The 24,590-nt window shown below is 40.0% G+C and overlaps 1 protein-coding gene and 1 pseudogene across 2 annotated transcripts in view; both read left to right on the plus strand.

The window, feature by feature from the left end:
• TRANK1 (tetratricopeptide repeat and ankyrin repeat containing 1) overlaps nt 1–24,590 on the plus strand; it is a 128,693-nt gene that overhangs the window by 65,606 nt on the left and 38,497 nt on the right. For both annotated transcript variants that reach the window (XM_026454883.1, XM_026454884.1), the window contains exons 9-10: nt 14,438–14,608; nt 24,045–24,206. In XM_026454883.1, the coding sequence (XP_026310668.1) occupies nt 14,438–14,608; nt 24,045–24,206 (333 nt within the window). The remainder of the gene's footprint in view (nt 1–14,437; nt 14,609–24,044; nt 24,207–24,590) is intronic.
• Nucleotides 8,586–11,008, plus strand: LOC111523231 (annotated as a pseudogene).

The raw sequence follows: 24,590 nt of genomic DNA on the forward strand, positions 1-24,590 counted from the left end.
GAGCTTGTGCTGCTGCTGCAGCCTGGAGCTGATCATAGGAACCAGGCTGGGCTGTCATCTTCTCATGGCAAGAGATGTTGGACATCTGTATTTTTTTTTGAGACAGAGTCTCGCTCTGTCACCCAGGCTGGAACAGTGGCACCATCTTGGCTCACTGCAACCTCCGCCTCCCGGGTTCAAGCGATTCTCCTGCCTCAGCCTCTCCCGAGTAGTTGGGACTACAGGTGCACACCACCATGCCCAGCTAATTTTTGTAACTTTAGTAGTTATGTTGGCCAGGCTGTTCTTGAACTCCTGACCTCAAGTGATCCACCTGCCTTGGCCTCCCAAAGAACTGGGATATAGGCATGAGCCACCATGCCCGGCCAGAAATCTGGATTTTTTAAAACTGTGAAATCTTGTGATTTTTCAGCTTCTGCTCAGATTTAAACATGCCTGTGAACTAGAATCAGCCTGAAGGCCTTCTTTTGGGGGCCTCTGGTCTGGTGGTTACTCGTAGGAAACTGTCCTCCCTTCAGCATCTCTCAGGAGGAGCCCAGCGAGGCTTGTTTCTCTAATGTCATTCCCACTGAACTGGGACCTAGGAACTTATATCTAGGGAAGCAAAGGAGAAGGGTTCTGTGGATTTTTGAGCTGTATTGAAATGTTATTCATATACTATATAATTTACCTGTTACAGTTAAGTGCTTTTTGATCTATTCAGAGCTGTGCAAGTATCATTACAGTACATTTTAGAACGTTTTTTATCCTAAAAAGAAACCCTACATCCATTAGCAGTCATTCCATTTCATCCCCAAGCCCTAAGCAACCATCACTTTTTGTCTCTATGGATTTGCCTATTCTGGATATTTCATGTAAGTGGAATCATAGAATATAAGGCCTTTTGTGACTGGCTTCTTTCACCAGCATATTTTCAAGGTTTATCCGTGTTGTAGAATGAATCAATACTTAATTCCCTTTTCTTGCCAAATAATATTCTATTGTATAAATACACCATGTTTTGTTTATTCGTTCTTCAGTTGACGTGTGTTTGGGTTGTTTCCACTATCTGGCTAGTATGAATAATGCTGCTGTAAATATTTGTGTACAGGGCATTTGTTTTCATTTTTCCCAGCTAGATACCCAGGAAGAAAATTGCTGGATCATATGGTAACACTATGTTTAACCTTTTGAGGAATTGCCAGACTGTTTCCCAAAGTGGCTGTACCATTTTACAGTCTCACCGGCAGTGTATGATGATTCCAGCTTCTTCACATCCTAACCCTTGTTATTTATTATCTGTTCTTTTGATGTTCTCTGTGTTTTAGTCCCTTCTTAAAGACAGTGATATTCTGGCAAACAACTAGCTCTTCAAGAGAAAAGCCCTGAATTGTAGCATTTCTTGAGTTCCATGGTATAATCAGGGATGTCTGATCTTTTGAATTCCCTGGGCCACATTGGAATAAGAATTGTCTTGGGCCACACATAAAATACAGTAATACTAAAGATGGCTGATGAGTTTAAAAAAAAAAAGAAGGTCCGTGCACAAATCTCATAATGTTTTAAGAAAATTTACAAATTTGTGTGGGCCATGGGTTGGACAAGCATGGAAATACTCCCATAGTGGCATAATTCATGCTACCAATGTGATGTCATGCAACACAGAGTTGGGAAGAGATGTGTGGTAGGACGTTATATTTTATTTTTATCATACAGATACATATTAAGATAGAAGTAAAGAAACCTCATCATAGATAATAGCAAAATGTAGTAAAAATTATTAGGAAGTGATGGGTTTTGTTTGTCATACAATTTTTTTAATTATAATTTTTATCAACCAGCTTGCAACATTCCTGGACATTAAACAATTGGCTCTTGTGAACTGATATGAACTGGGTCTTAGCATACCACTGTGCTAAACCTAACATTAGCCTAGTAATTTATGGTTAAAGAATGTGCCACAACAATCATTGTGCTCTCTTTGCATATCTCTACCCTGCAAATCTTCAAGAAAAAATACTTCCTGTCTGACTCTTTGATTTGCAAAAAACACATCTCCAGGTCTCTTGACATGCGTGTGGCATAATGGCACGCACTTGTAGTCCCAGCTACTCGGGAGTCTGAGGTAGAAGAATCGCTTGAACCCAGGAGGTGGAGCTTGCAGTGAGCTGAGATTGTGCCACTGCACTCCAGCCTACAGAGCCAGACTCCATCTCAAAAAAAAAAAAAAAAAAAAAAACCAAAACAAAATAATAAACATAGACAGAAGGAACAAAAATTTTAAATCAACATTAATCAAAGACCATAGTAGTACCTGTAGCTGTCAACACATACCTCAGCCTCCCAAGCAGCTGGGAGTACAGGCACGTGCCACTATGCCCAGCTAATTTATTGTATTTTTAGTAGAGATGGGGTTTCAGCATGTTAGCCAGGATGGTCTCGATTTCCCTACTTTGTGGTCTGCCTGCCTCAGCCTCCCAAAATGCTGGGATTACAGGTGTGAGCCACCGTGCCCGGCCATTTTTCTCTTTATTTTTTGTTTTGTACTGTCTTTGAAATCTAGCATGTGTTTCACTCCTTTCACCACATCTCATGCATTTCAAGTGCTCTATAGCCATATGTGGCTTAGACTCTAACCTGTATGTAGCTTAGAATAACAATTTTATACTAGTTCTAATACAGAAACCCTAACTTTCTGAAAGTTGGGAGGATAAAATGTAAAGTAAAGAGAGGGCTGGCTGGGTGTGGTGGCTCACGCCTGTAATCCTAGCACTTTGGGAGGCTAAGGTGGGTGGATCACTTGAGCCCAGGAGTTTGAGACCAGCCTGGGCAACATGGCAAAATTAACTGGGAGTGGTGGTGGGCACCTGTAGTCCTAGTTACTCGGGAGGCTGAGGCAGGAGAATCACTTGAACTTGGGAGGCAGAGGTTGAAGTGAGCTAAGATCGCGCCACTGCATTTCAGCCTGGGTGACAGAGCAAGTTCCTGCCTGAAAAAAAAAAAAAAAGAGGACCTTTTCTTCCTTCGTATAGATGTCAACATAGGCTTCCACTATGATCTCCAACGAAGGAGGCTTCTCACCTCTCACAGGCCCCTTCTCCTTCTTCTGCTTTCTCCCAAACCCTCTTCATCTTCCTCTTTTTCATCAGGGAAAATCTTGTCTCTATTTTTTTAAATGTTTTATTTTGAACTGATTTTAGACTTACAGAAAAGTTGCAAAAATAGTTCAGAGATTTTCTGTACTCCCCTCACCCAGCCTCCTCATAAAGTTAGCATGTTACATAATCAAAGTTTAGGCCAGCACAGTGCCTCCTACCTGTAATCCCAGCAATATGGGAGGCCAAGGTGGGAGGATCACTTGAACCCAGGAGTTTGAGACCAGCCTGGGCAACATAGTGAGATCCTGTCTCTATAAAAATAAACATAAAAAAATTAGCTGGGTGTGGTGGCACAGGCCCGTAGTCCTAGCTACTCAGGAGGCTGAGGCGGGAAGATGGCTTGAGCCCAGGAGTTCGAGGCTGCCGTGAACTACGATCATGCTGCTGCATTCAGCCTGGTCAATTGACTGAGACCTTGTCTCTAAAAAATAAAATAAAAGCAAAGTGTAATTATCAAAATGAAGAAATTAACATTGATATAATACTGTCCACTAATATACAGACCTCATATGAGTTTACTAGCTTTTTTTACTAATGTACCTTTTCTGTTCCAGGATCCCACAATGCATTTAGTTTTTGTCTCCTTAGTGTTCTGTAGTCTGTGACTATTCCTCAGTCTTTCCTTGCCTTTTGTTACCTTGACCCTTTCGGAGAGTAGTAGTCAGTTATTTGGTAGACTATCTATCAATTTTGGTTTGTTTGATATTCTGTTATGACTGGAATGAAGTTACGTGTTTTTGGTAACAATATTACAGAAATGATTTTGTGTCCTCAGTGAATTGTACCAAGGGGTTCATGATGTCAATAATTCTTATATTAACCTTGGTTATTGGTCAAGGTGTGATGTGTGGGGCTTCTCCACTCTAAAATTACTATCTTTTCTTTTGTAGTTAATGAGTATCTTGGAGGAGATACTTTGAAACTGTGCACATACCCTGTTTCTCCTCAAACTTCTGCCCACTAAGTTTTTTATCCATTGGTAGATCTTGAGAGCTACAGATATTACTATGGTCTTTGATTAATGTTGATCTAAAGTTTTTCTTCTTTCTGTCTACATTTATTGTTTGAAATATTTTATTCCCCCTGCCCCCTGAGACAGAATCTCGCTCTGTCTCCAGGCTGGAGTGCAGTGGTGCAATCTGGGCTCCCTGCAACCTCTGCCTCCTGGGTTCAAGCGATTCTCCTGTCTCAGCCTCCCGAGTAGCTGGGATTACGGGTGCGTGCCACCACGCCCAGCTAATTTTTGTATTTTTAGTAGAGGTGGGGTTTCACCATGTAGGCCAGGATGGTCTCGATCTCTTGACCTCAGGCGATTCACCCGCCTGGGCCTCCCAAAGTGCTGGGATCACAGGCGTGAGCTACCACGCCCACCCTATTTCTTGGAATTCTTCTGTAATGAAGAGCTGTTCCTTCTCCCTGTATATTCAATTATTTAATGATTTCAGTATGGACTCGGATATTTATTTTATTCCATGGGATAAAATCCAATGCTATGATTATTTATTTTGTTGCTAACATTGCTCCAGCTTTAGCCATAAGGCATTCTTCAGACTGGCCCCTGTGTTCCTTCAAAAAGTCCCCATCTTTATTTGAGCACTTCCTTACTTTCAGACACCATAAGGTGTTCCACGTTCATATTGCGTGTTCCCTGTCCCAGCCCTGGAATCATCCACTTCTCTAAGGATCCCTGGTTCCTGTCGGAGGATGTTAGAGGAAACAAGATCTGGTACTAGGTATGCCATTGCTAAGCGGAGTGTCCTTGTTTCTAGGACTTCTCGGCAGATAAGAGCTAGGACATACGTGTATGTGCACTGACTGATGAAGTAGTATATAATCAGATGTAGGATCTGTATAATACAGATGTACATCAATAATACAGTTGTAGATCTGTATTATTGTATCTCTCTGCGTATGTCTATGTTAAAAACCATGAGTTTATACTGATACCTCTGATTCCAGTCCAAACACCATGATCATTCAGTCTTTTTCATTTGTAACATTGTTCATCTACAGTATATTTATACTTACTCAGTCTATGAGTTTCAGACTAGGTAACCCATAATACCTCTGTGGGAAACACATTTACTGACTAGATTTATATTCATTTTATGTTCATTTATATTCAGTGTTTTTTGTCTTTAGCCTTGGAGCATCCGTTTAAGATACTGGTAGTTCTTTTCTTTCCCACCCCCTTTACTATGGTTTTGTTAGTAATTTGTAGAACACTCAGACTCATTTTTTTAGTGATTGTGTTCCATTTTTTGATTCGCCCCACATCCTGATTGATTTTGTTTATAGTTTGGGTATATGAAGGGCCTCAGAACTTAACAAAAAATTGGCTTAGAAAAATGTCACTTCCTTCTCATCCTTGCTCCCTGGCCATTTCCATTTCCTCCTCCTTGCTGCCCCCTGCCCATCCAGTCTTATAGATTATCAGTTTCTTTAATTTCAGGCCTATTCTTTCTGGATTTCTTTTGCAGCAATGAGCACACACATGCCATTTTCTTATACCTCCTTTTTCTCTTTTTTTCGTGAAGAGTTATGTTGTGTAGTTACTCCTTGTCACTTTACTTTTTCTTTCTTCTCTTTTCTTTTCTCTGTGTGTGTGTGGTTTTTTTTTTTTTTTTTGAGACAGGGTCTCACTCTATCACCCAGTCTGGAATGCAGAGGTGCAGTCTTGGCTCACTGCAGCCTCACCCACCCAAGCTCAAGCGATCCTCCCACCTCAGCCTCCTGAGTAGCAAAGACTAGATATGTGCTACCATGCCTGGCTATTTTTTTGTTGTTATTGGTAGAGACAGAGTTTTGCCATGTTTTCCAGGTTGGTCTCAAACTCCTGGGCTCAAATGATCTGCCTGCCTTGGTCTTACAACATGCTGAGATTACAGGCATGAGCCATTGCACCTCACCTGATTTTTTTCACTGAGAGTGTGTCCTGGAAATCATTCCATATTAATTCATATGTATAAATGCATATGTAGTTTTGTTAGATAATATCAATTTTTCATCCGGGAGAGGGTTGTACCAATTTGAGTTACCACCAACAATGTGTGAGGGTGCTTCTCTCACAACAGTCTCACCAGTAGAATTTGTTCTTATTTTTAAAAGTTTTCTGATCCCATAGGTGAGAATTGTTTTTTTAGTATAGTTTTAATTTGCATTTCTCTAATTAAGTGTGAGGTTGCACTTTTAAGAATGTGTTTAAGAATCATTTTAGGCTGGGCACGGTGGCTCAAGCCTCTAATCCCAGCACTTTTGGAGGCCGAGATGGGCGGATCACGAGGTCAGGAGATCGAGACCATCCTGGCTAACCTGGTGAAACCCCGTCTCTACTAAAAAATACAAAAAACTAGCCAGGCAAGGTGGCGGGTGCCTGTAGTCCCAGCTCCTCAGGAGGCTGAGGCAGGAAAATGGCGTGAACCCGGGAGGTGGAGCTTGCAGTGAGCTGAGATCAGGCCGCTGCACTCCAGCCTGGGTGACAGAGCGAGATTCCGTCTCACATCCAGAGCAGAAAGCACCACAAAAAAAAAAAAAAAAAAAAAGAATTATTTTAATACCTTTTACTATGAATTATATATATGTTCATGTCTCTTTCCCATTTTTCTATATGGTTTTTGGTCTTTTGTCCTCAATTTTTAAGAATTCTTTGCTCATTACCTTTTGTCCGTGGTATATATTGCAATTATTTTCTCCCAGTTTGTCAGTTGTCTTCTGACTTTGGTGTTTTTTGTCATGCAATTTGTTTTTCTTTTTATATAGTCAAATTTATCAATCTATTGTTTATTGCCTCCAGATTTGGAGTTACAAAGTCTTTCCTTACACCAAAGTTAAAGAGGAACTCACCCGTATTGTCTTCAGGTGCCTGTACTGTTTCATTTTTTTACATTTAGATTCTTGGTCCATTGTAGTTTATTGTAAGAATCTAGCTTTACTTTTTTCCAAATGATTACCTATTTGTCTCTGTACTATTTATTTAAAAGTCTGTCTTAACCTCAGTAATTTGAGATGCCACTGATGCTGAACTTTGTTTTATTCTATTTATCTCTTTGCCTATTCATGTGTTATAGGCGTCTTTGAATACCTTTCTAAAAACCAGTTTAAAATTTTTCAGTATACTTTATACCCACGAGGATGACTAAAATAAAAAAAGATAACAAATGTTGACAAGGAAATGGAAAACTTGGATCCTTCATGCATTGCTGGTGGGTAAGAAAAATGCTGCATCTGCTTTGGAAAACAGTTTGACAGTTGCTCAGAAAGTTAAACGGAAAGACCAAATATGTCACTCATAGGTATATACCAGAAAAAATGTAAACATGCCCAAATAAGAACTTATACATGGTTATTCATACCAGCATTATTCACAATAGCCAGAAAAGTGGAAACAACCCAAATCTCTGTCAACTGAGGAATGGATAAACAAAATATGCCATATCCATGCAAGGGAATATTATCCAACCATAAAAAGGAAGTACTGATACAAGCTACAACACGGATGAAGCTTGCAAGTGTTATGCTAGGTGAAACAAGCAGACAAAAAAGACCGCATGTTGTATGATTTCGTTGATATGAAATGTCCAGAATAAGGAAATCCTAGAGACAGAAAGTAGATTACTGGTTGCCAGGGGTTGGGGAAGGGGAGTAGAGAACAACTTAACGTGTATGAGATTTATTTTAGAGGTGATGAAAATGTTCTGGAATTGGATAGTGGTGATGGTTGTACAACTTCAGAAATATACTAAAACTAATTAAATTATACAGTTTATATTTATTGAGAGAGATTCTCCTTCTGTCGCCCAGGCTGGAGTGCAGTGATGTGATCTCGGCTTACTGTAACCTCTGCCTCCTGGGTTCAAGTGATTCTCCTGCTTCAGCCTCCCAAGTAGCTGGGACTACAGGCATGTGCCACCATGCCTGGCTAATTTTTTTTTTTTTTTTTTTTGCGATGGAGTCTCACTGTGTCACCCAAGTAGAGGGCAGTGGTGTGATCCCTGCTCGCTGCAAGCTCTGCCTCCCGGGTTCATGCTATTCTCCTGCCTCAGCCTCCCGAGTAGCTGGGACTACAGGCACATGCCACCACGCCTGGCTAATTTTTGTATTTTTAGTAGAGACGGTGTTTCACCATGTTGGCCAGGTTGGTCTTGAACTCCTGAGCTCAGGTGATCTGCCTGCCTCGGCCTCCCAAAGTGCTGGGATTACCGGCATGAGCCACCACACCCGGGCAAATAATACACTTTAAAAGAATGGATTTTATGTTATATGAGCTGTATCTCAACTGAAAAAATATTTTAAAGGGGGAAAATATTGAAAGTTCATGCTTTTGATAAAAAAAAAGTTCATTGGATCTGGCTTGAGCTTAAGGTGCACAGGGTTGGAGATGCCACAGACCCATGACCCAGAACTGCTAAGAGGCAGTGAATAGTGGCTCTTCAAGTGTGTAATAAGAAAATGGCCTCCAATTAAACTACATTGCAAACAAGGGGAAAAAAACAGAATGGAAAGAGTAAAAAAGTTAGAGAATTTGTGGTGGAAAAAGTAGTAGATTGATATGTAGTGAAAGGGAAAGTGGCTATTTCTTCAAGTGGAAGGAATTTACAGATGCTACAGACCTGTAGATGGAAGAACATCGTGAAACAATGCTTGGTTACCTGAAGAAAATTTATATTCTCCAGAGTTAATTGAAGCATTTATTAATTCCCAAATTAAGTAAAGAAATTACAAAATACTTTATCTCACAGTAAATCTGATGACAGCAAATCCAAGAAGGAAAATGATGCTGCTGAGAAACCAAGAGGGCTTGCTAGAGGTCTTAATCCTGAAAGAATAATTGGTGCCACAGGCAGCAATGGAGAATCGATATTTCTCATGAGATGGAAAGATTCAAATGAGGCCAACTTGATGCTGGCAAAAGAGAAAAGTGTGGATTTTTCTTAAATTGTAATTGCTTTTTATGAAGAAAGACTAACTTGGCATTCTTGTCCAGAAGATGATGATGATGATGATGATGATGATAATGATGTGTGTGTATAATATAAAATATAAAATCTGGGTCTTGGTTTTTCATTTACTAGTGTGAAGAAATAACTACATTGTAATGAAAATCAAGTTTGATATGTTCATTTTCAAATGGTGTTGGAAGAGTTGTTGGGTTTGTTGTTGTGTTTTTCATCAATAGCACTGGTTACTTTGAACAAAGAAACAAAAGCTCTCTGTAGTTGCTTCCTTTATCAGTAAAGAACATTCGATACCATGGTATATTATTTCCTCTGCAGTAGAGAACAGATTTTCTAAATGTTGGGGGAAATTCTCATAGTCATTAATCATAACTTGGCTTCTCATAAGCCTGAGGATCATTCTGGTTGTTTTGTTTTGTGTATGTATATGTAAATGGTTTTCTTTCTTTTTCTTTAAACAATTGCCAGAACAAAAGTCACAGGGAAGCCCATGTTTCTAATATGCAATCATTATGAGCAACCCAAGGGATAAGTCACTTCCAGGTAAATTGAAAACTTTCCTGAAGCCATGTGTATCAAGTGAAATAAATGATTCTAATTAATCAGGCAATTTAAATTGATAATTTAAAAGCATTTATATCTAAAAATGCAATGGTTTGTTAGCAAAATTCCTTAAAGAAAAATTTTATTATTGCCAACAACCCAGCAGCCTCCCTATCCAGGATGAGGAAACTAGGAAAATCCTAGTATGTTTTAATTAAACAAGACAGTTAAATGGGCATTTAAAAAGATTCTTTGAGTGAACCATTTTTTTTCTTTATTTTTTGTTTTGAACTTTTATTTTAGGTTCGGGGGGTACATGTGTAGGTTTATTATATAGGTAAACTGCATGTCATAGGGGTTTTGTGTACAGATCATTTCATCACCTGAGTAATAAGTATAGTAGCTGATAAGTGTTGTTTTTGATCCTCTCCCTCCTTACACCTTCCACTCTCAAGTGGGCCCTAGTGTCTGTTGTTTCCCTCCTGGTATCCATGTATTCTAGTTGTGTAGCCCTCACTTACAGGTAAGAACATGTAAGTTGAAATCCCTGTTGCTACATTGACTAAAAGGTCATGATTCATGGAATATCTAAGATGTGGCTCATGGAAACTAATCAGATGGTTAGAGATGTTGGCAGTTTAGGACCTGCAGCTGTAAATGAGTGAACAAACTCTTGTAATCTAATCCAGCGGTCCCCAACCTTTTTGGCACTAGGGACTGGTTTTGTGCAAGACAATTTTTCCACAGATGGTGGGGTGTAGTTGGGGGTGGGAGAAGAGGATGGTTTTGGGATGAAACTGTTCCACCTGAGATTACCAGGCATCAGTTAGATTCTCAAGAGTGGCAATATAGATCCTAGATGCCTCACACGTGCAGTTCACAATAGGGTTTGCACTCCTATGAGAATCCAATGCTGCTGCTGATCTGACAGGAGGTGGAGCTCAGGCGGTGATGCTCGCTCTCCTCCATACACCTCCTACCGTGAGGCCCACTTCCTAACAGGCCACTGACCAGCACCTGTCCACAGCTGGGGGTTTGGGGACCCCTGATCTAAACTATTGACTCACATGTTTTTTCTTTACCTCAACTCATTCTTCACATGTACGCTCAGTCTTTTCCTGGTTCAGCAGAAGCCAGGAAAAACAACTTGGTATTAATCAGAATGTTATCCAACTGTATATCGTTTATTATTTAAAATACTGGTGAACGATGGTCAATACATAGTTTCATAGTTTTATACGCCTTTAAAAAATTCAGATGCTTTCAAAGAATGTGATAAATCTCTTTCTACAAAATCAACTACTAAAACATTTTTTTGTGAGTTTTGCCAGTAATGTATTTTTATAATGCCAGTATTTTCCCTTGTAAATATAAATGTAGGTACACTGTACATTCTGTTCAGCAACAATGTATCTTAGTCATCTTTCCCTAATAGTATCGGCATGGCAGTTTCATTTTTTTAGCAGCTCATACTGATAGATGGTTAAATGTATTTTAGTTCATTTTGCAATTGAATGCTTGGAGACCATTCTTTTACGTACATGTTTGTGAATCAGTGGGGTTGTATCTATAGGATGATTTCCTAGTTAAGAAGTTGCTCGTTTGAAGGAATTGTACATGCTATTTATTTGGATATATTTTAATTTTATTTAAATTTTAAATATATTAAAAAATCAAAAGGTACAAAATGTATACATCAAGGGTCTCTATTCTTCTCTGTCCATTAGGCACCAAGGAATGAATGTTACTAATATCTTAGATTTTTTTTTCTGCAAATATTTTATGATGTACAAGTAAAAGCATATATGTTTAAGATGTGCTAGCATATTGGTATGTATTTGGATTTTGAAAGCTATTGATAACTTAAACCCCAGAAATGTTGCCTGAACACTGAGTTTATTATCTCCTTCTTAAGTATTTTTTGGTACATAGAGAATCAAGAACTCTCCAGATTATTTAAGTTGGCCTAAATTTTAAACCCATTTGAAAAAATTGCAGCATCAGTTGGGCCTTAGAAATCTTCAGCTTTGTTTGTAGTTTGGTGGGTGCTTGTTGTTACAATGGTCTCTTTGGCTCTGGTGCATACAGATTTGAGAGGCCCAGGACGGCAGGGGCTCAGGAACTCACCAGAGCTGGGCAGCAGCAGAACCCAAGTCTAGATATGGTTAGCTCCTAAAATTGAAGAAGTGAGTTTGGATCATTGCATGTGTCTTGGTTAGAAGCTACATTCAAACCGGTTTAGGCAAGAAAGAGAATTTATTGTCTCATATGACTGAAGACTCCAGAGTTTGGTTCAGTTGCTTGCTCCAAAGCTGTCTTCAAGAGTCTGTCTTGCCTCTTAGTCCTTTGTGTGAAGAAATAATTACGTTCTAATGAAAATCAAGTTTGATATGTTCATTTTGAAAGTGTTGTTGGGAGAGTTGTTGTGTTTGTTTGTTTTCATCCATAGCGATTTGTGGTTATTTCTTCTTTCTGTTAGCTTTGTTTTTAGACAGGCTGCCTTTCAGTTAAGGCCGCCAGAACCTTCAGGCTTACTTTCTGCCAATTTGTCAATCTCAGTCAAGGAGGATGCCTCCTCCCAATAGTTGAGTATAATAAGTCCTCCTAGTGTGTCTTAGTGACCTGACTTTGGTCACATGTCCTCTATGAACCAATGAATCACTAGAGCCAGAAGAATGGAATGATCTGACTGACAAGGCCCTGGACAGGATTTAGCCCCTGGAAGAGGGTATGGGATAGAGCCTGAAGAACAGAATGATCTGAGTGGCCAGATCCTGTTTAAGTGTTAGCCCCTGGACCTGGGAGTTGGTGAAATGGTAGAGAATGTGGTTGTCACAGGGGTGTGTGTCTGTCTGTCTGGTGTTCACACCATCAAATCAGGTAAGGCTGAGAGAGAGGAGGTGCTTTCTCAAAGGAAAACTGGGTGGTTCTCAGAAAAAGGGAGAATGGATACTGACGAGACGAAAAAATAAGTCTAATTTGTTGGCGGTTTTCAAATTTTGCTTCCTTTTCCCCTTAAAGAATTTTGAAAATCTGTGTACCTCTCTGTAGGTATTTAAGTTGACGTGGAATTTTGTATAATTTTGTACACATGGATATTTTAAAATAAAACTGTTACCTCACTTCTTTACTTGTATTTAATAGAATGGAAATGATGTCCTTCCAACATTTCTGTGATTGTAAGGCTGTAAGCATTACTTTTTTTCTGGATTGAATTATTACTAATTACCAATATGAAGCTTATCAAAACAACATAAATATAGTAAAATTTCTGTAATTGTTAAACATAAAAATAAAATTCTGGGGGGAAGTAGGTAAGGATAGATTATGTAGTGCCTTTTAAAAGAGGTTTTGCAGGTATCAGTTAGTTTTAATTGTCCTTTGGGTTGATACCTTGGAGGTAAGGAGTTTTTAACTTCCTTTGGGGCAGTATATTATAGTTGTGCTGTGTCACCATACACTTAGTGGCTTGAAACAACACCCATTTATTAGCCCACAGTTCTCTAGGTCAGTAGAGTGACATGATGTGACTGAGTTTTCTGCTCAGTGTCTTGCAAGGCTGAAGGTGTTGGCTTTGACTATGTTCTCATTTGGAGTTCTGGGCCGTCTTTTAAGCTCACATGGTTGTGGAAGAATCCAGTTCTTTGCCATTGTTGATTGAGATCCCAGTTTCTCTGCTGGTTACTAGCTACAGGCTGCTCTGGTTATTAGCCAGAGGCTGCTCTTGGCTTCTGCAGGCCACACACATTCCTTGTCCTGTCTCCTGTATCTTCAAAACCAGCAGAGGAGAATTTCTTGTGCATCAAATCCCTCTCATACTCTGAATCTCTGACCTCTAGAACTTTAACCTTTAGGACTCATGTGATTAGGTCAGGTCTCTCTGGATAATCTCCCCATATTAAGGTAAACTGATTTGGGACCTTTGTTTCATTTGCAAAGTTTCATCACAGCAGGACCCAGGCTAGTATTTGATTGAATAACTGGGAAAAGGTGTGGATGCACAGCAGGTCAGAAATCTTGGGGGCTTAGAATTCTACCTACCACAGTGAGATTCTCGATGGGCAGGAAATATGACTTAATTTTGTTTTTTGTTTTGTAAAGTGGGAGAAGGGCAGTTGCCTTCTCAGGAGGTGAATTTTAGGAAAGCTTACATATGGAAGTTGGAGATTAGGCATTGATTCATTTAACTTTCTGTGCCCATTTAAGTCTGTGTACCCCCAGGGAGATATACCTGTTTCATTCTGCAAACAGTTGCATCTGTGACCACAGACATACCTTGATGCTTGGCAAATAGATACATCAGAGCAGCAAATGGAGTTGGCATCCAGAGAGTTGGGGCTAGGAGGGTGGTAACAGTGACAAAACAGCCCCTGATGCCAAAGCAATCACTGCTTTCATGTCCTGTCTCCAGGCAGACTTTTCTCCTGGAAGAATATTTTGTTTCCTCTCTAGGGAATAAAGAAATCTGAAGTCACAGCTTGATGTTATCCTTACAGCTGTAACTGTTGCCTAGTAACAAGATTCCCCCTCTCCTTGCTTGTTACCAAGGAGAGGGGAGAAAGGTAGAGAGAAGCGCACTTCTGAACCTCTTGAAAGCTATTGTCCTTCCCACTCTCCACAGAACTCCTTGCTTCAGGGAGTTGGGTGGACTACCTGAGGCTAGCAGTTGAGGCTCCACAAACAGAGGACCCTAGTCCTTTTGCCCTGGGCTGCTTGGGAGGAGATTGAGAAGAAGAGCACTCATGGGGACATCTTATGGAAGGAACCACGACAAACCCCCCTTCTCATTTTGGCCTGCCCTAGGACAAACAGAGGATGTGCAGATGCTCCTGCGCTTTGGGGCAGATCCCACTTTGCTGGATCAACAGTCTCGGTCTGTTGTGGATGTCCTGAAGAGGAATAAGAACTTCAAAGCCATCGAGAAAATCAACAGTCACTTGGAAAAGCTAGCTACGTGTTCTAAGGACCTATCAGGTACAGCTTCCAGTGTATTAACTTTTGGGGGGGATAAAACTGGTTCTGTGACATTAGATATAAATCAGTTTATCTCTTTTTGGTATATATATAGAAGTGAGACCTACCAATCTTTGGAAAACTTGTTTGCTTTTCTTTTTTTTAAAGGTAGAACGAGACAGCTCTTATTTAGAGAGATGCTATGACATTCTGGGAACTTTTCCAAGTCCACCTTTGGACAGTGTGGGTGATTTTTTTTTTTCCCCATGCATGTACACAGCAAAAAAAGGAAAAAAATTACAATATGAGATAACAAAAATGAAGTCTATTCCTTAGAAACAATTATGGCCAACAATTTAAAATACGCATACGTCTCTATTTCTTGATTTATCAATTTTGGACAGCATCTGCTGACAAGACCACGTAAAAGATGAAGTGCTTGGCTGTGTCACTCCCATTTGTTGGGTTTTGTCTAGTAATGCTATTTATGTTATTTATATTCTATTTCTTAACTCTTGAGTTTTTCATGCTTCATCTACAGATTGCTTCTAAAAATTGCAAATTAGTGAATGACATTTGCATGGTAGTAAGATTATGTAAATGTTACTCTTTCCACAACTAGTAGCATGGGCAGACCCATAGAAAGGAATCACCAAATGTCCTGAAAACTTTGCTCTTTAAATGTGATCCTCTTTAAGCATCTCAGTTTAATGAAACATGTATATATTTTTATACTTCTTGTAGTTCTAACACTCATACATGACTCCTATGGTACTGTTATCCACATAGATTTCCTCCTTGATATGTTGGAGTACTTGGTCAAGTAAGTTTTTCATGGAGGAGGCATAGATAGTAGACTTACAGAATTTTTGAAAATGTCTTTCTTTTATCCTCATATTGATGGATAATTTGTCTGAATATAGGCATTGTTATTTCATCAATAGTAAGTTACACTCCCCGCCTCCCCACCTGCAAAATTTTAACATCTTTGAAATGGGAATGTGTTTTATAATCAATGACATGTCATAGTTTAATGGTAGCCTTTTCTGTTATGTTCATCAGTATCTATGCTGTCTTAGTTTTATGAAATATACTGTAAAACCTTATTCCTCACAACTTTGTATAAATTATTTCATTATCTTCTAGCCCCCACTACTGCTGAGAGAAGTCTGATGTCAGTCTCATTTTTTCCCCCTCTAGAATTTTCTCTGTCCTTGGAGTCCTGAAATTTCCCTATATGTATCTAGATGTGGGTCCTTCCTCATTCTTCTGGCTTGGCACCTGTTGGCCCCTTGCATTCTGTTTTCTTAGCCCAGAGGCATTTATCTTCTATTATTTTGTTCCCATCCAAATCTCTTTTTCCCTTTGCCACTGCTATTAAATGGATGAGCTTCTTGAATTTATAATATATGTCTCTGTACCTTTCCCTACCACTTTCTATGTCCTTTTCTCTTCCCAGATCTTTAAATTTGTCTAAAGCTTCTACTTTTATAATTCATCTTGTCCATCGCTGCATTTTTTAATTTGGAAAATTATAGTTTTAATTTCGAGAACTCTTTTTGTTCTGATTGTTTCTTATCTATAGAAGCTTATTCATGTTTTATATTTGCCACATCTTCTTGAATTGCATTTAAAAAAGCAAATAACTTGTTAAAAAAAAACTTTCTCCTTTCTTCCCTGAATTATTAATGTTACTTTTGGGGATCCGATCTCAGTTCACTCAACCTCCCATCTCCCAGGTTCAAGCGATTCTCCTGCCTCAGCCTCCTGAATCACTGGGATTACAGGTGCACACCACCACACCCGGCTACTTTTTGTATTTTTAGAAGAGACTGGGTTTTGCCATGTTGGCCAGACTGATCTCGAACTCCTGACCTCAAGTAATCCACCTGCCTCGGCCTCCCAAATTGCTGGGATTACTTACAGGCGCGAGCCACCGTACCTGACCTGACTCATTTTCTTGCTTCTCTTTTGTGCTATTCCTTTTCCCTAATTATCTTCTGATCTTTGGATGGTTTGTATTTATGTTTGAAGGACTGGATTGATTAATACTTAATAGTTGGTTAGCATGCATTTCCTGCAGTTATTTAAATGTGCTTCCCTAGAAACACTCCCTCCCTTGAATGTGCAAGTGGGCAGCAAATTGCAGGCAACCTGAAGAGGGCATGTGTTGGGGTCAGAGATAGTCTGTCAGGCTGTAGATTATTGCAGTTGCCGGAGTAAGAAAAGTTTTATGTGAGGGAGATTAAAGCTGCTTTTTAAAACACTTCTCCCTCAACTCCATTTCCCCATTTATGTTTTAGTTTTTAATTATTTATTTTAAAGGTGTCATTTCTATGAGACTGTGAGAACAGGAGAGAGGGGTAGAGCCCTCTTCTCCCCCCCCCCACTTCATGGGTGTTCTTTCAAAGCTTTGACATACCGTGTTTAGTTTTTAAATGACCTCCTGTTTTTAGGAATACTAATTTATTCTGTGAGGTAGTATAATGAATAGATTATTGTGGAATGCTTTTTGAGAGCTTATGCATATCATCTCAGTTTCAGAATGGTTTCCATGATTTGAGAAACTGCAAGTAGCCAAACAGGTCAGTGAATTTTCAGATTTTAAAATAACAGCAAAAGAAGAACTACTACTTAGTGGTAGAAAATGGCTGACTTGTTTGCAACATATATATGTATATATTTATGTGTGTATATATATATATTTTAAGAGATGGAGTTTCGCTCCTGTTGCCCAGACTGGAGCGCAGTGGTGCGATCTCGGCTCACTGCAACCTCTGTCTCCTGGGTTCAAGCGTTTCTCCTGCCTCAGCCTCCTGAGTAGCTGGAATTACAGGTGTATACCATCACACCCGGCTAATTTTTGTATTATTAGTAGAGACGGGGTTTCAGCATGTTGGCCAGGCTGGTCTTGATCTCTTGACCTCAGGTGATCGCCCGCCTCGGGCTCCCAAAGTGCTGGGATTGCAGATGTGAGCCACTGTGCTGGCCTGCAAATTTTATCTTCTATTAATTTTAATCTCAGTTCTTAGAATATTGTGTATGTTCTATTTAGTGTTAAAGTCTTTGACCTAAGTCATTCATGTTGGTTTAATTTTTAAGGTTTTAGGTGTTTTTTTTTAGTTTCTTTGTTTAATACAATCCTTGAATATCTGTTAATCCTAAAAATGCTTTGTCTTCTGAGGCAAGGTTCTTGCTCTTGCTTCTTTTCTCTCTCCTTCACCAGTTAAATGTGACCCGGGTTTGGAACCAAGGGAAAAGACTTAGTAGAATCTCAGCGTGTCCCCTTTTCACTCATTAGAATTCACCTGTATTTGCTTGGCAGAAAAGCATGCATGAGAGGACTGTTCATTGTTCTAGGCTTGCCATTCGGCTCACCAGGTAGCCTGTGATTGTAGTGGATGCAGTCAAGCCTAAAGCCTTCCACACTCAATGGTAAACTTGTTGGATGTTTGATTTCTGTAAAGTTTTCCAGACCATTGGTCACAAAGATTTTCTTGCTGTGCTGGAGGAATACTGAAAGACTATAGAGAAACGTGAGTGAAAGGAACTAGTAAAATAAAATCTATAAAGAGGATAAGTTAATCAGGAAGGGCTGGCAAGGTAGAGTCGTACATTTCCCAAAGTATTCTAGGCAGTGGAACTCTTTTTTTTTTTTTTGAGACAGAGTTTTGTTCTTGTTGCCCAGGCTGGAGTGCAATGGCAGAATCTCTGCTCACTGCAACCTCCGTCTCCTGGGTCCAAGTGATTCTCCTGCCTCAGCCTCCCATGTAGCTGGGATTACAGGCACACACCACCATGCCTGGCTAATTTTGTATTTTTTGTAGAGATGGGGTTTCACTGTGTTGGTCAGGCTGGTCTCCAACTCCTGACCTCAGGTGGTCCACTCACTTCAGCCTCCTATAGTGCTGCAATTACAGGCGTGAGCCGCGGCTCCTGGCCCAGCAGTAGAACTCATGGAGAAGCCTAAAGCCTATGTGAACTCCATAGGTGATGATCTTCAAATGAAATTATATACTGAATGTCACTGTTCCTTTATACATCCAGAGAGTTGTACAGAGTTACACGCATACATTTTTTCTAAGATTTTACTGATGGCACAAAGTTTAAAGCCCCACTAAGGAGGGGGCTGGGGGATCTTTCTAGACCATGTCCATGAAGTATAATTTTCCTAGATGGCGGACATGTCCTACACCTATTCTGTCTGATATGATAGCCACTCATCACATGTGACTGTTGAGCAGTTGAAATGTGTGTGGCTCGTGCATCTGAAGAACCAGACATTTAATTTTATTTAATTAACTGTAATTTTATGTAAGTTAGTGGCCATGTATGGGATAATGTAGCTTTAGACTTTAGCTCCCAGAAGGTGTTTCTATCCAGAACAGTAGCTGAGGAGACTATGGGAGAATCAAAGGAGGAGGCGCAGGGCCATGGGAATGAAGGAGGATCCACTTTGTTTTTATGGACCTTAATCCTTCCCTGTCCTAATCCATTAAAGGGACAGATGGAAGCATTATCTTTAGGAAGAGCTGCTGCTAGGGAGCTGTACCTGTGCCTAACATTTGTTTTTCGCATCTATAGTCCTGAGTACAAAATAACATTAGGATATGAGTTGTTTTACACCCAGATGAATGAACATTCCACTTTACAGACCACGATGAAAGATACTTTCTCCCTTGACTCTTCCTCAAGTTTGTTGTACCCCATTTTGCTGATAACAGTGGTCCTCATCTCTTAGGATGGGGCTGCTTTGGCATCTAGGTGAGAAATAAAGGGTCTTGCTAAATATTTCTGCTGTTCTCTAAACCAGTGTTTCTCCATCTTAACATGTACACGAATCATTTGGGAGCCTGCTAAAATGCACCTTTTGATTCAGCAGATTCAGGGCAGAACCTGAGATTCTGTATTTCTCACTAGCTGCCAGGGCACGCCAGGGACCACTTTGAGGAGCAAGGCTTTAGTCCTAAATAGTCAAGATTACAGAACTGTCTTTATCCAGTTTTCACAGCCACCACCAGATGGCAGCATGTCCATTTTCTCTACCTGCTGTTGCTGCTCAGCACTTTCCTTAGGACCAAGAACCACAAGATTGGAGCCTTTGTTTTCCTCACAGTTGTTTGTGATCTTCTCTCTGACTTACTAGTTCTTGGCCTTTCGAGTCAGCTTACATCAGGCCTCTGAAACCTCGTCTCTCTGGTCCTCCAGTGGGGAGCCAGCTGCTTTCTGCTGTGCTCAGCACCAGAACAGTGCCTGTTTTCAGTTAATGCAGGCGTGGGGTATTGACTTAAAGGATGTCTGTCATACTTCTTCCTTTTTATAAAACCAATCTTTTTATATATTTAGAAAATTTATGAAATGTAGAAAAGAAACTATTAATTCTCTGTAATTGTACCTGCCAGAAAAAAATTAATGTATTTGTGATATGGTCATTTAGTCTTACTCCACGCATTTTTAGTTATATATTTATATTTTATTTTATAAAATGCAATGAGAATGTAAATTTAAATTGATAAAAATGTGTGTAATAAAACCTAACAGTTTTGCTTTTTAAACCTTATAAAAAGATTTTGGACAAAAATGAAACCTCCTTTGAAATAATTTATTTCTATTTTCTATTACTTCTGACTATGGTTGCAACTTCAGAAGAGCCTTTTAATTTGTAATTTCAAATCTGCATATATACACAGTAAGTCATCACTTAACATTATTAACAGGTTCTTGGAAAACTGACTTTAAGCAAAATGATGTATAACAAAACCAGTTTTACCATAGGTTAATTGATAACAAACAAGAGTTAAGTTCTTAGGGCATAGTTTTGGTCACAAAAACGTCACCAAACTTCTAAATAAAGATCTAATATTAAACATGGAAATAAATGTGAGCTATACATACATTTAAGAAACGTTAGTAAAACCAAGTAAGATATTTATTTACCCAGTTATTCCAGTTCAGTGTTGAAGGTGGCCAGTTTATTCTGGCAGCTCAGGGAGCCACGTGGGAGCCAGTCCTCCACAGGATTCCATTCAATTGCAGGGCTCACTCACTCACATCCATACTCACTCAGACTGGGACAATTGAGACGTGCCAGTTTACCTATCATGCACATCTTTGGGGTGTGGGAGGAAACCTGAGTACTTAGAGGAAATCCATGCAAAGATGGGAAGAACGTGCAAACTCCACACAGTGTCCCTGGTGGGGACCCAATTTGTTTTCTCATCCATATTATAATGAAACTGTTGAAGGGAATGTTATTTGAGGACCTGCTGTATTTGCTAAATGTGATCATTGTTGAAATTTTGTAAAAGTATAGTTTTATGTAAAAGCAAATTTATTGTAATTACATGTTAGCACATTTGTATTCAGTCTTTTGTTTTTCAGTACTTATGTAGTCATCTTTTAAAAAACTCTTGATTGTAATGCATAAGCAACTTTGTTTCCTGATGTTTCTTTTGACTTTTTTTAAGCTTAATGGAAATTTAGAAACAAAATCAGAAAAGATCAGTGAAGTAAACAAGTCACCCACAGACCTCCTACCAAGGGATACCATTTGTCAGTATTTAGCAACTTTCCATCTGTATCATTCTCTGATTTCTTTCCTGATGTTTGAATCTTTTGCTCATCTATAACTGTCTTCTTAACAAGTCTGAACCATGTAATCATGTATTTATTATGCAGCTGCATCTAATTGTCTCTTTTGTTGAGCTTAGTATGTTTCTGTTCATTTTCATGTGAGTTTTTTACTAAACTTATTTTCCTAGGGGAAGAATGATGTTTTTGCAAATATTTTATCAGGCAGACAAGCAGCAAGTTTCCATCAGCTTGATAGTGAAGGAAGTTTATCTTTTACTAAAGGTCCTATTTTTTTTTTTTTTCCTGTACTGTGAGTTTTCATCGTTTTTTGTGTCTTCATAGGTATTTCATGATGAAGATGGGAGGACAAAGTCCAGGGATGCTAGCCAGATATTACTTTACTATATACGATTTCTATTTCAGTGAGCTTCCAGCCAAGGTGATGTGGGTCTTTCTTTGCCAAATGATTATCATTTTCTGTTCTCTGGAGGATGATGCTATAGTGGATCCTCTTTCTGCCTGGCACCTGAACGTCTCTTGATTAGAGTGGGCAATGAGTACTTGCCCCAGAAGTGGATGTGTGTATGTTTCTGGTGTTCTGACTTGATTTATTGTAATGTAATTCAGATGTGTGTCAGAAGGTGTGGCAGATGTTGGAGAGCTCTGTCTGGCTTCCCTTGGATCCCTTTTACCATTTCTGGGTGCCCCCTGACATTGGTGTGTGTGCAGTTTGAAAAGTCAGCACCCAAGGCTTGTTTTCAAGGGACCGCCTTTGGGCTTATAGTGGCTGTTTTGCTTATGCTTCTTTTTAAACCAGAAATGTCTGGGAATTTATATTGTCCAAAGGCAGCCTGTAGCTAGCGACTGATAGATGTGAGAATATGAAAACCCATTTCCTTTGCCTTGCAGAGGGACCTCTCTGAAGTGTGACTCACACTCCAGAGCCTTCTTGTGGGATCAGGCTGAGGCCACCCTCTGTGGGACTTTGCCTGAGTGCATACGTGAGTTTGGCTTCCTCTCTCACCCTTATTGTGCTTCTCCTACTCCCCTACTGGTCTTCCTTCTTAATAAACTTCCTCCTTAAAAAATCATGAGCAAATCTAGTGTCTACTGCTGGGGAACGTGACTGAAGGATGCTCTTAATTTTTTTTTTCCTATTTTCAAATAGCCTGTCTCTTTTAAAGTATTCCCACTCTGGTAGAACATCACATTGAACATTCATTCGTCTCTTCACAACCATGATAGTGCTACTCTGGGCCAGGCTCTTTTCACTTGGTGTGAAAATAAATGTCCAGTCCTGCTCCCTTATCTGTTCAGTAAGATTCCATTTTAATTAAGAATAGTTTTTGATACCTAATAAAAAAAATTTGTCTTTTTTCCAACACTTCATCAGTGACTATTTTCTTTCTTTTTTCTTTTCTTTTCTTTCTCTCTTTCTTTCTCTCTCTCTCTCTCTTTCTCTCTTTTGAGATAGGGTCTTGCTCTGTTGCCCAGTCTGGAGTGCAGTGGTGTAATCATTACTCATTTTAGCCTCAACCTCCTGGGCTCAAGCAGTCCTCCTGCCTCAGCCTCCCGAGTAGCTGGGACCACAGGCATGTGCCATTATACCTGGCAAATTTTTGTATTTTATTTATATATATGAGTATGTGTATATATATGTATATGTGTGTGTATGTATATATGTTTTGTAGAGACAGGGTTTTGCCATGTTGCTCAGGCTGGTCTTGAAGTCCTGAGCTCAAGCAGTCCACCCATTTCAGCCTCCCAAAGTGCTGGGATTACAGGTGTGAGCCATTGCACCCAGCCAGTGGGTGTTTCTCATCATGACTACTTTATCAAATAAGTTGAATGAAAAAGATACTATCTTCCCTTCCTCAGCCAGAGAGATGGCTCCTTACTTGGCCTTTTCCGCTTGCAAATAAGATATAAAAGTTTGGGTGGTTGACATGTAGTTAGATGTTGCCGTGTGCTAAGCCATCTTTCTGCTATCACTCCCTGAATTGTATCAGTTATCTATTGCTGCATAACAAAATACCCCAAATTTCATGGCTTAAAACAACAAGCATGCTGGGTGTGATGGCTCACGCCTGTAATCCCAGCACTTTGGGAGGCCAAAGCGAGTGGATTATGAGGCCAGGAGTTCAAGACCAGCCCAGCCAAGATGGTGAAACCCCCTCTACTAAAAACACAAAAGTTAGCTGGGCGCAGTGGCAGATACCTGTAATCCCAGCTACTCGGGAGGCTGAGGCAGGAGACTTGCTTGAACCCCGGCGGCAGAGGTTGCAGTGAGCCGAGATCACGCTACTGCACTCCAGCCTGGGCGATAGAGTGAGATTCCGTCTCAAAAAAAAAAAAAAAAAAAAAAAAAACCACCCAAAAAACCAACTTGTATTTATTTAGCTCCTGATCCTACAGGTCAGCAATTTAGTCTGGGCTGTTCTTACGGCCTTAACTGAACTTATTCAAGTGTCTGTAGTCTTTGCTGATGTTGGCTGGTTTCTTTCACATCTATAGGGCCTCAGTTTAGACAACTAGTCCGATTCCTTCCTATTCTATGTTGTCTCTTGTCTCTCAGCAGGCTAGCCTGACTTGTTTACATGATGAAGGCAGAGCCTCAAGAGAGTCAGCTTCTTGAAGGCCCAGACTCAGAACTGGCACAAAAATCACATGTACTGCATACTATTTGTCATAGCAAGTCATGAAGCTAGTCCAGAATCAGGGGAGGGTGGAGGGGAAAGAGGCTCCACTTCTTGATGGGAGGAGTGGCAAAGTCATATTGCACAGCATGTGAATATATGGAAGGTTGGAGAATTGTGGTTATTTTTGCAATCTGTAACAGCTGCAATTTCTGTACTCAGAAGCATTACCTGATGCTGTTTTGTAGGATTCAGCAATGGTGATGGACCCACTAGTGAAAACGACATTTTCAGGAAGGTCTTGGAGCAGCTGGTGAAGTATATGAACTCAGGAAACCGGTTATTGCATAAAAACTTTCTGAAGCAGGAAGTAGTTCAGAAGTTCTTGCGCCTCCTTTCTACTCTGCAAGGTAATTTTTTCCACAACATTCAATTATGTTAAAAGTGATGATTTATGTTCATTAAAATTCTTTTCTAATATCTGTTCAGAAATTAATTTTAAAAAATAAAGATAATGAGGCCGGGCGCGGTGGCTCAAGCCTGTAATCCCAGCACTTTGGGAGGCCGAGACGGGCGGATCACGAGGTCAGGAGATCGAGACCATCCTGGCTAACACTGTGAAACCCCGTCTCTACTAAAAAATACAAAAAAACTAGCCGGGTGACGTGGCAGGCGCCTGTAGTCCCAGCTACTCGGGAGGCTGAGGCAGGAGAATGGCGTAAACCCGGGAGGCGGAGCTTGCAGTGAGCTGAGATCCGGCCACTGCACTCCAGCCTGGGCGACAGAGCGAGACT

This window comes from Piliocolobus tephrosceles, chromosome 2 (genome assembly GCF_002776525.5).
Source record: "Piliocolobus tephrosceles isolate RC106 chromosome 2, ASM277652v3, whole genome shotgun sequence".
Classification (NCBI taxonomy): Eukaryota; Metazoa; Chordata; class Mammalia; order Primates; family Cercopithecidae; genus Piliocolobus; species Piliocolobus tephrosceles.